The sequence below is a fragment of the Ahaetulla prasina genome, chromosome 1 (assembly GCF_028640845.1).
Source record: "Ahaetulla prasina isolate Xishuangbanna chromosome 1, ASM2864084v1, whole genome shotgun sequence".
Taxonomy (NCBI): Eukaryota; Metazoa; Chordata; class Lepidosauria; order Squamata; family Colubridae; genus Ahaetulla; species Ahaetulla prasina.
Window position 1 is genome coordinate 200,942,069 of NC_080539.1, and position 14,188 is coordinate 200,956,256.

Genomic DNA, 14,188 nt, shown 5'->3' on the forward strand with positions numbered 1-14,188 from the left:
GATGCTAACCAGGGGTGAAATCCAGCAGGTTCTGACAGGTTCTGGAGAACTGGTAGCAGAAATTTTGAGTAGTTCAGAAAACCAGCAAATACCACCTTTGGCTGGTCCCAGAGTGGGGAGGGAATGGAGATTTTGCAATATCCTTCCCCCAAGTGTGGGGTGGGAATGGAGATTTTGCAGCATCCTTCCTCTGCCACGCCCACCAAGCCCACCAAGCCATGCCCACAGAACCGTAGTAAAAAAAAATTGAATTTCACCACTGATGTTAACGTAACTACCTTCTGGATCTTCTATTCCAATCGTTTCTCATAATTCCACATTTCCAAGAGGTTGAATGGGCAGCACTGCAGTTCTGTGGCATCACCAATACTATAAAGCAATCTCTGAAGAGTGTCAGGTTGGTCCCCTCCTTGTCAGTTTTTTAGAAGCCTAAAAATTGGATTCCTTTGGAGGGACTTTCTCTGAGTCTTTCCCTGATTCCACCTTGCTTTTTGGTTTTTGTGTGGGTGTGGGTGGGTATATGTACATTCCCTTTTGTTTTTATGCATAGCTAACCTATTAAGTGGGTTTATTGTTATGACTGTTTTAATTGGTTTTAAATTCACACAAATGTTTTAACTTTTACCTAACACTGAGAATCATTTGATTGCAGCAGAGAAGAAGCACTGCAAATAATGCTAGCACCCCATTTATAGACTCCTGCAATTGAGTTCTCCCATAACTCTTCCCGTTCCCTGTTGATTCTGTTGAGTCAAAGATGGGTAGTTGAACAAAACAGTGGTGGCAGCAGCTATGGAAAATGTTTTCACATCCATTTCTTTGTGTTGGCCTGCTTTACACAGAAACCTGATTTCTAAATTCAGAAGAGAAAAATATGCTAGGATTTCTTCAGAAGAACTCTAGGGTCTTATTGATGAAATATTCTACTGAATCATATATTTAGTTCTGTATGATAACTGAATGCCTCAACTGTTCAATAAAGCTTGCAGAATGCAGCCTTGAAATATTCCACATTGACATTCCATGATAAAAAGTTGAATATCATGTTGAATGAAATGTTGAATGACAACCAGTTTGGTCTAGTCTAGTGATAAGGCACCAGGCTAGAAACCAGGAGATTGTGAATGCTAGTGGGCCAGTCACTCTCTTGCACCCCAACTCACCTCACAGAATTATTGTTGTGGGGAAAATAGAAGGAATAAGGAGCATTACATATGTTTGCCACCTTGAAGTATTTCTCAAAATAATAAAGATGGAATATACATAAACAAATAATTCCAGAGCATCAGCATTTATTAAACCTTTGCATTCATCTTTAAGACATTTCAGGTATGTTTTAAGAGCTAATTAAGAAGGAGTTAAGCCTTCAGGTTAGAAACTGGGAGACTGTGAATTCTAGTCTTGAGTTAAGCAACAAGCTAGCCCTTGGGCCAGCCCTTCTCTGTTGGGTCTAGGAAAGAGAGAATGGCAAACCAATTCTGAAATCTTGCAAGTAAACTGTGGGGATTTGTGCAGTCTCTTGTCAGGATTCAACACTGACTCAAAGGCACAAATAAATAACACAAAAAAATCCCTTTACATATCACTAATTTTTACCCAGATACAAATAGGCAAAAGAAAGACTCCATATATTGTGCTCTTTGTAAAACTGAAGATACATGTTTTACAGTCAGTTGAAATTCTTTAATAAGTGGCTGTTTCATAATATTCATAGTAAAATAGGTATGCTATTTTTATATATCAATGAATAATCCTTTCTGTGTATCCACATAAAACCATCATACATAAACTAGCTATACTCCTTCTTAGTGAACAATAGAGATATCCACCCCACTGAATTAGTACTGTCTTTTTGAAAAATATAGGTCAATGATGCTGCTAAAAGAGGAATGAAGTTTGTTGGGTTTATAACTCAGTCTTGCTCTCAATCTAAAATCTGCAATGGTACAAATCTGGGCGAAGATAAGGAGTCTGACTCGACACTTTGCAGAAGGAACCGGGAGCAGAGGAGCCATGATTCAGAGGAAAATGTTAGAGTCTGCAATGAAGGGACACTGAGTGGTCAATCCTCTGAGAGTGAAATACAGGAAGAAATTCAGCCAGACGTCAGGCCGGCACAAAAGACTGATTTTCAAGATGGAAGAGAAGGCTGTCCCAGCCCAAATAAATTAAAGCAAAAAGAAGGTATTTAAACACATCATCTATATAGTCTACATGCAACTATGTAGCTATCTAGTTAGAAGCTATAGAAGAATCCATTTTTAAGAACAATAGCTTAAGAGAAGGATTATCAAACAGTATAACCATATTTGGAGGTGTTCTTAAACCTTTCTCATGTATTCCTGTGTTTATCGGCCCCTTTTTCAGCAAGGACAAACTATTCAAATTGAAAAATTGAAAAATGTATTGCCCCTACTTTTTTAAACAATTATTTTCAATGTGGAAAACTACAACAGAACAAAATATAACATCATATGCATTATCTTCTCCATTCTTAGTGCCTTTAGGATAAAAAACTGGCTGAACAAATATTTTCTCAAAAGTTAAATGATATGGACCATCAAATGGAAGTCAACAATTATCACAGAACCTAGAACTTAGGTTGCCAAGGATATTTAGGAATCCCCCCAATATTTAAAAATTCTTACCTTTCCCAAGTTGTGAAAAACTTTTTTAAGGCAGATACAGCATCCTTCCCTCTAAAATCCCACAAGCCCAACACACTGGCCCTGCAAACCCGAGCAGATAGAAACTGTATACCATGTAATATATTATAACTTCCATGGGATTCTCAAAAGAATTATATCTAGCTTCTGTTGCAGCAGTTCTCAGGAAGTACTGATTATTATGTAAACCTGCTTCTGTCATATTGTTTAGTAAATAATAACAAATAAATGAAACCATGGATCTCCCATATTGTAACTAAATTTGTGTGACCGCAATGAAAATCAGGCAATACTATTGTTTTTCATTATGTTTTTGTGTCATCTGCTGATCAAAATAAAGTAACTTTAACTGAGTAACTTAGAGAAAATTGCCTATAAGTTTATTAGAAAAAATTAGCACCCAGCCTTAAATCCCTCACAAATTGTAAAACAAAGATCAACATACTATAAAAAATGAATTCTGAATAGAGAGAGAGAAAGATGAATAATGGGAATCATAAAAAAGAAGTAGCAAACAGTTGAATGGGAGTAGGTGGAAGAGGAGGATGAATTTAGTTCAAGAAGAATAAACTTTAGAGAGAAATATCAGTGTCATGTGGATAATTTGGCTGGGAATATTAGGATGTAAGGTTGCTAAATTTAGTTTGCAAACTGGCAATCCAAGTGACATGTCCACAGCATAGTTACAGCTGCAAGATGATTTGTGAGATGCATGACGGTAGCTGCAATAGATGAGCCAATTAAAATTTAAGAGTGGAAGTGTAGGTGTTAGATGCTAGAAAAAGACTGAGAAAGAAAAATCCTGTCAATATGATACAAAAAGAGAAGAATTTTTTTTACAAATCACAATATAAATTGAAAGAGGAAACTATGTTCTGTACAGAGAAAATGAAGAGTTTGGATTTAAACCCCTGAATTAAGCTGGCTTTCATAATAGGATTTTCTAACATTTTAGTTTACGTATTGAAAGATTGATAGATGAATTTGAATTAAAATAGCATTCAAATGTCATGCTGGACTTTTATCCATATGAATTTTAATTTGTATGCTTAATGCAAAATTTAATTTTGTAGATTTTTTAAAAAATCTGTAAATATAATCCCAATGCATATTACCCTAATATCTTTATTTCATTTTTTTTCTCAGACACCAAACTATATACAGTTTTCAATGTCTTTGAAGACGATTCCATCAGTTCGACCTATCGTGATGGTATTTTGTCTCTGAAAATTTCACGAAAAGGACCTGTGATTAGTACATTGGATGCTGATTGGTTAGATTTAACCACGTTTTATTACAAACAAGGGTTGTCATTAATTGACTCCTTTGTGTGTTGGGAAGCCTCTAAAGGTAAGGATAATGATACTCTTTTTCATACTTAAAAATAAGGATATTAGCAAAATTCATTCAGAAAATTCAAAACAATACAAAAAAAGTGTGCAAGTTTTAAAATAGGCTGCAGAGTAAATAAAGACGGTGGTCTGTTTGATTCAGGATAGTTAAAGCTTTCAGATAAGGCTTGCATCTGTCACCCACCCACAGTTATAGATACTACATTTATCACTCATTAGCTTTCTCTCCTAGGGAACTATTAAAAGATCACCAGAGGGAAGGGAGAAGCAATGAAGATCCCCTACCAGCTGTTGTCTATGCATATCACTTGTTTCTCACTGTAGAGAACCAACTGTTTTGAGCAGAATGGCTGGGGGAGGGGAAGTCTCACTTCCTTTCCTCCCACCAAGAGAGAGTCAAAGAGAGAAAAAGGGATTATTCACCCTTAATTTAGGAGTGAAAAATAAGAACTACCAATAGCTGGGCAGAAGAAAGCTATAAGGAGACTTGGAGAAGATTAAGCAGTTTTTCAAACTTCCAACTTGTTCTTTGTAGGAGAGGTCAAGTTCTCAGATTGATCTGGCCTTCCACTTTGAAGTGAATTGCTTAAAAAGATAACCAGAAATAAAAACCTAGACCTGAAATGTTTGCTGTCATGGGGATTTTTTGTAAAAAAAAAAAAAGAGAGAGAGAGAGATGATGAACTCTCTATTACATACATCACAAGAGCAGCTGGCTTACCCATTTTAAGTGGTTTCTACAGGAAGAATTAAACATGTGAATCACACTCAATGTTTTTTTTTAACTTTAGCCACCAGAAAAAAGAAACACGTATATTCAAATTTTACTCTTATTTATATCTAAACTATTTAGTTTCCAAAATGTAATGGAATTTCTTATTAAAGGCTAAACTAGACATGAAGTGATTTAAGTAATGAACTAATACATAAATCTCACAGATGCAAATGAAGACTGTGAATTCTTAAAATATGCAATCTCCTTTTAAACTGAATTTTTAAAATGTAACCTTTCTAAAAGTAAAATAAACAGCAGATGATTTGCTTGAAGCAAGTACGAAGATTGACCTAGAATTTATTTTGCTGTTGTACATTATTTGCCATTTTATTTGTTAAAAAATGAGGATGTCAGATTCATTTTGTGCTTAAGAAATGTACTCTTTATATTACATCTACCAAATCAAATTTTAAATTGAACATAGCCGAAAATAGGACAACCAGATTTGTGAATGGGTGTGTGTGTGAATCAAAACAGCTGTTTGATGGCAACAAGGAATCTTTCGCATCCAAGATTTAGTAGCCCTAATTATTATTTAGAAATGTGTAATTCAAGGATAGATAACTTCAGCCTAGTCGGAAAAGCTTTTGCAGAAGATTAGCCACTTGCATATTATTTGAGCATGGTGATAGTAATGAAAGCGTAATGTGTCAAAAAGACATCTTGGGGGGAGGGAGGTAATGGCCAAATGCACTTTAGGCTCTGACCTCATTTCTGCCCATTCCAACCCTACTCATCATAGGAACCCAAGCTATGTGGCATTTGACAGGACAAAAACTTAACCACCCACAGAAAGTAAGATAGGCAGTGTCTAAACTTACATAAATAAGTAATATAAATTTACCAAATCCTGTTCCTTGACAATCACATCAGAATGATCATGTGTGAGACAGAAAAGGAAAGCGTACTCCTCTTAATACATAAGTGTAGTACTATAAAGTTTAGATATTTTCTAAATGATTATTATTTACTACTTTTTCTTTTTTCTCTTTCTCTAGCTGACTTTGGGCTCAAATCATTAGAAGGGTTATTTATATATGAAGAAGAACCGGGGTTTCCAGGTTCGGAGAGGAAAGGAAATGATGCTATTGTTGTAGAACAATGGACTGTCATTGAGGTAATTCCCTATTTTTGTTTTTGACAATTTAAGTTACTCTTCCTGATTAATTTTAAGGGTTTACTCAGTATACAATTAGAAAAATAATCAATATGTGAGCAAATTTGATATCTTGTAATTCTAAACGTATTTGAGGTTTCAGCAGAAAATAACTCACAGTTCAATTATCATTTCAGATAATCATTAGATAATGATTAGATAAACATTGTATATATCTTTGTTTTCTAGTGTCCATAAAGGCCAAATCTTTACAGTAACAATGGTAGGAGTGGTTGTCACAACTAAAAAGTTGTTGATGATAGGCAGTCATTAAAGATAATGTTCTGTTTAAATTTTAAAAATCCTCAAAGAAATGAATATCAAGAGTTTGCAATAACAAACAAATCTTCAATTCAAGAAATGAAACAGGTAGTTCTGTTAAAGTTGAATTAAATCCAAATGGGGTCTTTCAAACTCAAAAACAGACATATATATGAAGTTGCACTTTCCTGAAAGTGATGACAATTACAGTCTAAAATACTGTATAATATTATCTAACACTTTTGCACCCTAGAATTTATCTTTTAATTAAATGGTGGGATGAACTGGAGGGAGAAAGAAAAAGAATCACAAAGCTAAATTTGGAAGTGTGAAACAATTGTCAGTTTCCTTCTCTTGTACTAGAAAGAAAGTCATAGTACTAGAATCAGTGCATTGGCTTCTCTGGGCATAAAAGCCTATTCCAGAACTCCAGTTTTTTTCCAAGATGGCGCCGATGAAGGCTGCCTCGGTGAAATGCTCTCTAATGGTTTCTTTATTTCTAATTGTTCTCTGTGACTCACTACGGATTTCCTACTCATGAGACCATCTGCTAAAAATTAAGCAACATTTCTTTAAGGAGCAGCTTTCTTTGATCTCACCCCTGCCTGTCTTTACAAACACGGAGGAGATTCTAACACAGGAGGAGGCAATTCCCACGGAGCCATGGATTAAAAAAAAACCCAAACGACGACGGAAACGAAGGAAGAGAGGTAAACGAGCTGGGATCTTAAACAAATTAAGAAATCGCGTTAAAACTCCTCTGCCTTCAATTTTCCTAACAAATATACGCTCACTTGCAAATAAGATGGATGAAATACTCCTCTAAAACAAATACTATTCTGATTTTCGCAATTCAGCAGTCCTATGCTTCTCTGAAACCTGGTTAAATGAATCAATTGAAAATAGCAGCCTGAACATTCCAGGATTTCAAATTGAACGATCAGACAGGATTCCAGAAACATCTGGTAAAAAGAAAGGAGGAGGCTTATGCCTATATATTAACAGCAACTGGTGTCAAGATTTTAAAATAATTTACAAATTCTGTGACAACAATTTAGAGACTTTAATTATCAACTGCAATCCATACTATTCGCCTCGTGAATTTTCCTCATTTCTTCTAATTGCTGTTTATGTCCCACCACAAACCTGTGTAAACAAGGCATTACGAACTCTAGCTGACCAAATCATGGAGGCTGAAGCCAAACACCCTGATTCACTGGCCATTGTTTTGGGAGATCTAAACAAGGCAAACTTAAGGAAAGAGCTACCAAAATACTTTCAGCATGTCAATTGTCCCATCAGAGGCAAGAATACTCTAGACCATTGCTACACAACACTAAAAGATGCTTATCGGTCTTTACCACGTGCAGCTGTAGGACACTCTGATCATTGCATGATTCACCTTGTACCTGCTTACAGGCAAAGACTTAAAACCACAAAACCAGCAATTAAATCAGTGAAGACCTGGACGGAAGAGGCAAAATTAAAGCTGCAGGCATGCTTTGACTGCACTGATTGGAATATCTTTGAAGATACCTCTGCAGACCTGGATGAACTCACAGATACTGTAACATTATATGTCAGCTTCTGTGAAGACCTATGTGTACCTACAAGGAACTTGCGAATATACAGTAACAACAAACTTTGGTTCACACCTAAACTTAAGCAGCTACGACATTCCAAAGAGGAAGCCTACAGAAAAGGTGATAAAATGCTGTACAATCAGGCCAGAAATGCACTAACAAGGGAGATCAGAGCAGCAAAAAGAAGCTACTCTGAAAAGCTAAAGAATCAGTTTTCAGCAAATGAACCAGCAAACATGTGGAAAACTCTTAAAAATATCACGTTATGGCAAACCTCCTTCGCAGGCTGAAGAAAATCAACAACTGGCAGATGACCTGAATGAGTTTTACTGCAGGTTTGAAAGGAAACTACAGCCACCTATCTCCACAACCCCCATCTCAGACACACCAACAACAGCCAAGCCTCCTACAACTGACCCCATTTCATTGGGTTCACAACCCCTAGTGATCACAGAAAAGGAAGTGCAGGACCTATTTCACAGACAAAAGCCAGGTAAAGCTCCAGGCCCAGACAAGATAACTCCTTCTTGCTTAAAAGTCTGTGAGGTCTGGATGGGGAAAACCAGACTCTGGCCCAATCCCTCCAAGACGGAGTGGCTGTGGATGCCGGCACCCCGGTACAGTCAGCTGCAGCCGCAGCTGACTGTTGGGGGCGAGTTAGTGGCCCCAAAGGAGGTGGTTCGCAATTTGGGTGTCCTCCTGGATGGACGGCTGTCCTTTGATGAACATCTGGCGGCCATCTCCAGGAGGGCTTTCTACCAAGTTCGCTTGGTTCGCCAGTTGCGTCCCTTCCTTGACCGGGATGCCTTATGCACAGTCACTCACGCCTGGTCACGCCTCGGTTGGATTACTGCAATGCTGTCTACATGGGCTGCCCTTGAGGTGCACCCGAGGCTACAGTTAGTCCAGAATGCGGCTGCGTGAGTAGTAACGGAGCCGCCGCGGCTCCCATGTAACATCACTGCTGCGTAGTCTGCACTGGCTTCCTGTGGTCTTCGGTGCGCTTCAAGATTCTGGTTACCTCCTTCAAAGCGCCCATGGCTTAGGACCCGGTACTTACGAGACCGCCTGCTGTTACCCTATGCCTCCCACCGACCAGACGCTCACAGAGAAGGTCTCCTCAGGGTGCCGCCCGCCAAACAGTGTCGGCTGGCGGCCCCAGGAGTAGGGCCTTCTCTGTTGGAGCATCGACGCCTGGAATGAACTTCCCCTGGCCTCGTCAAGTGCCTGATCTTCGGACCTTCCGTCGTGAGCTAAAAACATATTTATTTATTCAAGCGGGACTGGCATAATGGTTTTAATAGTTTTAATCTTAAACTGGGGTTTTTATTGGGTTTTTAAAATTCTTTTATAATTTTAAATTTAAACTTTTAATTATCAGCCTTTTGTAATTTGCTAGGTTTTAATTGTTGGTTTTAATTGTATATGTATTGTGTTTTATCTTTGGCTGTACACCGCCCTGAGTCCTTCGGGAGAAGGGCGGTATAAAAATTTAATAAATAAATAAATAAAATAAATAAATAAATCACTAGAGATGTGCTATGTTCCTTCTTGCTTCAAACGCTCTACCATCATCCCAGTGCCGAAGAAGCCCACCATCAAGGAACTGAATGACTACAGACCAGTTGCTTTAACATCTGTAGTCATGAAAACCTTTGAAAGGCTAGTGCTTTCCTACTTGAAAACCATCACGGATCCGCTGTTAGACCCCTTGCAATCTGCATACCGAGCAAATAGATCAACAGATGATGCTGTTAATATGGCTCTGCACTACATCCTACAACATCTTGAGTCTCCAAAGACCTATGCAAGGGTCCTTTTTGTAGACTTTAGTTCAGCATTCAATACCATCATTCCAGACACTCTTCTAACTAAGCTAAACCAGCTACAGGTACCGGAACAGACTTGTAAGTGGATCACAAGCTTCCTAACAAACAGGAAGCAGCAGGTGAAGCTAAGCAAGAACACATCAAATACCTGTACAATTAGCACAGGGCCCCCCCCAAGGCTGTGTGCTCTCCCCGCTTCTCTTCTCTCTGTATACCAATGACTGCATCTCCAAAGATCCATCTGTCAAGCTACTGAAGTTCGCAGATGACACAACAGTGATTGGTCTCATTCAAGACAATGACGAATCCGCATATAGACGAGAGGTCGAACGACTAGCCTTGTGGTGCAACCAAAACAATCTGGAACTGAACATGCTCAAAACCGTAGAAATGGTGGTAGACTTTAGGAGAAACCCTTCCATACTTCCACCTCTCACAATACTAGACAACACAGTATCAACAGTAGAAACCTTTAAATTTCTAGGTTCTATCATATCGCAAGATCTAAAATGGACAGCTAACATCAAAAACATCATCAAAAAAGGACAACAAAGAATGTTCTTTCTGCGCCAACTCAGTAAGCTCAAACTGCCCAAGGAGCTGCTGATTCAGTTCTACAGAGGAATTATTGAGTCTGTCATTTGCACCTCTATAACTGTCTGGTTCGGTTCTGCAACCCAACAAGAAAGACACAGACTTCAGAGGATAATTAGAACTGCAGAAAAAATGATTGCTACCAACCTGCCTTCCATTGAGGACCTGTATACTGCACGAATCAAGAAGAGGGCCGTGAAAATATTTACAGATCCCTCACATCCAGGACATAAACTGTTTCAACTCCTACCCTCAAAACGACGCTATAGAGCACTGCACACCAGAACAACTAGACACAAGAACAGTTTTTTCCCGAAGGCCATCACTCTGCTAAACAATTAATTCCCTCAACACTGGCAAACTATTTACTAAATCTGCACTACTATTAATCTTCTCATCGTTCCCATCACCAATCTCTTTCCACTTATGACTGTATGACTGTAACTTTGTTGCTGGCAATCCTTATGATTTATATTGATATATTGACTATCATTTGTGTTGTAAATGTTGTACCTTGATGAACGTATCTTTTCTTTTATGTACACTGAGAGCATATGCACCAAGACAAATTCCTTGTGTGTCCAATCACACTTGGCCAATAAAAATTCTATTCTATTCTATTCTATTCTAAAGTGGGCAACTTAAGCATTGGTTCTGGTTCAAGGGAGGTGGCCACAAAGGCTGCCCTTTATGCAAGGAAGACTTCATGAAAGGATTAATTTTTTGCCTTCATGCAGAAAGAAGAAGTTTCATCAACCAAATTCAGCCACTGGCCTCCCCACAATTATCTCTCACAGATTTACAAAGCTGACAAGTCTCAGATGGTCATCTGTTCTTTGGCTTCCCATATCCATCTTTTCAACCATCCACTTTTTGTTAAGAGGTCTGGTCCTATACTCTAGTCTCTCAATTTCTATTCCCCTGCTATATTCCTTCTTGTCAGCAGTAAAAGATAGCAAAGTCTGTTCTTATACAGTAAATTTTGTCGGAACAACTCAGGTCCGCATATTTTGTCTGCTAAATCCGAATTACTTTTTTTTTTTTTGTTTACATTTATATCCCGCCCTTCTCCGAAGACTCAGGGTGGCTTACAGTGTATAAAGCAATAGTCTCATTCTATTTGTATATTTTTTACAAAGTCAACTTATTGCCCCCCCAACAATCTGGGTCCTCATTTTACCTACCTTATAAAGGATGGAAGGCTGAGTCAACCTTGGGCCACTGTCTTACCAGTCTGAGCCACAGAGGCCCTTTGTGGACTGTTAAACAGAGGGTTTATTATATTGCCATTTCTGTGTCACATATATTGAATAGATCATGCTGAGAAGTATCCTCCATTTGGATTTGCATATTTTATATTTTGTAATGCAGGACTCTTTGTCATAAAGTTTGTCTAAAGGAGTGGCCCTTCGCCGACAATGCATATGTGCAATCGTCTCCACTTGGAAGAACAAAATAATTACTCATTTCATAGAAGTTACCCTACAAAAAAGCTGACCAGTTCAGTTCCCCAAGTGATTCCATAAATAAGTGTTGACAACTGGAATAAACGTCTTTGATTAGTTTTTAATTATATCAGCAATCATTTACCATATATGTCAGGGACAAATAATGGAGTCTTCAGAACTTTTAAACTTCCATTTACCTCAGCTGATATACTTAAAGATAAGAAAGAAGCTGTGAAATATCCAAAACATCTAGAAGTTGCCGAACTCTTATTGCTTCAAGTCTTCGGAGAAGAGCGGGATATAAATGCAAATTTAAAAAAAAAAGTAACTCATACAGACAACTGCTGTAGTTTGACTTTTGGAATTCAGAAAGAGACAGGAATAAACTGGGCGGGGGAAAATCTCTATTCTAGAGAATTTGCATGTGCAGATGAAGGAGAATTACACATTACTTAGTTTTTTCCCTCTTTCCTACCTTTTTTACAATAAAAAGTAGGTCCAACGGAAGCTTCTCAGAAGTTTTTTTTAAAATACTGTTTTATATCCAATAATTATGCAGAAATGGCTTTGCATGAATTAGAGCTCTTAAGAGGGAAAAGTCCTCTGTATATATAAACAGATTATTTCTTCTTTGTTCTTAGCTCATCAATTTACATACATCATTAAAGTCACAATATATGTGTACTTTTAGGTTTAATCACATTTAGAAACTAAAGAGAAGATTAGGGCTTTCTCCCTAATTAGGGCTGTGAGGAACAAGAATATTTCAAGACCACATACATACAAAATCTTTTGACCAAATGTAATTTGAATTTTTTTTAGGCCATACCGGTAATAATATTTGTGTAATATAATGTAACACTTTAAAAACTATTACTCTGTTACAGAAACAAAATGCTTATTTAACCAATGGAAAAGAAAATGATGTGTACCATAACTTTTAAAATGTTTCATAAGTCATATATATTAAAAGTATATATTAATGTAATTTCTAGTTGTAAAACTGAATAAGATTGAAACTCCAGGAATTGGATTTTATTTTTGATTAGACCAGCATTGGGCTGCTCTATCTATAGTAAATTTTATAAAATCAGCTTTTGGCATGCAAATGGACAGAAGTTTTGGCTTGTGTTTTCAGATCTACACTAAAAATAAAATGGAACTAAACTTAATGGAACTGAATTTCTTTAGGAAAATAAATATGTAATTGTCAAATTTCTTTCTATAAACACACCAGAAAAGCAATAGAAAGAAAAAAACATAACTATATCAGAAAAGTATATGCGTGTCTGTGCATGCAAGGACCTTTGGGTTTCCCCTCCTTCCTGTCCACATCTCATGGTTAATCTGTGGAAATGCTTACTCTATTCTTACATATATATTTCTGTATCTATTTTAACAGGGCAGTGAAATCAAAACTGATTATGGTCCTTTGCTGCACACTTTGGCTGAATTTGGCTGGCTTTTAACATGTGTGTTGCCTACTCCTGTCATCCGACTGGACAGGTAGATGAAATAACAATTTGTCTTCCTATTCCTGGGAATGTAATTGAATACATATATTAATATAATATATATATTAAGGGAGATGTTTGTGGCCTATATGTATAAAATGTTTTTTTTTATAATATCCATGAAATTTCAGCAATCTAATGTGCAACTGCTGAGATATGGGAAATCTCATGAGGTTTTGGTATTCTTGTGCATGATTTTGGAAGACTGAGGGGAGGAATTCAGACCATCATTTGAGATTTGCAGAATGGTGGCTGAATCAGAGACTAGCCCTACCTTTTTCCTCTTGAATGAATTATTCAGAAACTTGAATTAGAAATTAACTAACATTTATCGGTTTACAAAACAAAAAATGATGGCTTAAATTAAGAAATGCTTGTTGAAATACGAAGCTGAGGACTAGTTGCTAAATACAACAAGAGTATACAGGTAGTCCTTGACTTACAACAGTTCCTTTAATAACTCTTCAAAGTTACAACAGCACTGGAAAAAGTGACTTATGACCGTTTTTCACATTTATGACCATTGCAGTATCCCCATGGTCACATGATCAAAATTCAGATGCTTGGCAAATGACTCATATTTATGAAGGTTGCAGCGTCCCAGGGTCATGTGATCACCTTTTGTGACCTTCTGACAAGCAAAGTCAATGGGGAAGCCAGATTAATTTAACAACAGTGTTGCTAACTTAACAACCGCACTGATTCACTTAACAATTGTGGCACGAAAAGTTTATAAAATGAGCCAAAGCTCACTTAACAAATGCCTCACTTAGCAATAGAAATTTTGGGCTCAACTGGTCATAATGTGAGCACTACCTGTAAAGCAAACATGACAATAAATGGAAGGATTAATGAATGATTCAGAACTGCACAGGCAGTAAGACAGGAACATGTGACATCTCCTTGGTCTATGTATTTATGGGTGATATCCATACTCATCTTACTCAAATGCCCATCTGAGAACACAACCAATAGTTTAGTTATCTACAGGAAGAAAGCCTTCATATTTG

The 14,188-nt window shown here is 37.3% G+C and overlaps 1 protein-coding gene across 3 annotated transcripts in view; it reads left to right on the forward strand.

Annotated features, from left to right (window-relative positions):
- The window catches only part of RFTN2 (raftlin family member 2), a 33,353-nt gene that overhangs the window by 8,445 nt on the left and 10,720 nt on the right, over positions 1 to 14,188 (forward strand). For all 3 annotated transcript variants that reach the window (XM_058187929.1, XM_058187937.1, XM_058187939.1), the window contains exons 5-8: positions 1,866 to 2,184; positions 3,813 to 4,016; positions 5,792 to 5,910; positions 13,067 to 13,170. In XM_058187929.1, the coding sequence (XP_058043912.1) occupies positions 1,866 to 2,184; positions 3,813 to 4,016; positions 5,792 to 5,910; positions 13,067 to 13,170 (746 nt within the window). The remainder of the gene's footprint in view (positions 1 to 1,865; positions 2,185 to 3,812; positions 4,017 to 5,791; positions 5,911 to 13,066; positions 13,171 to 14,188) is intronic.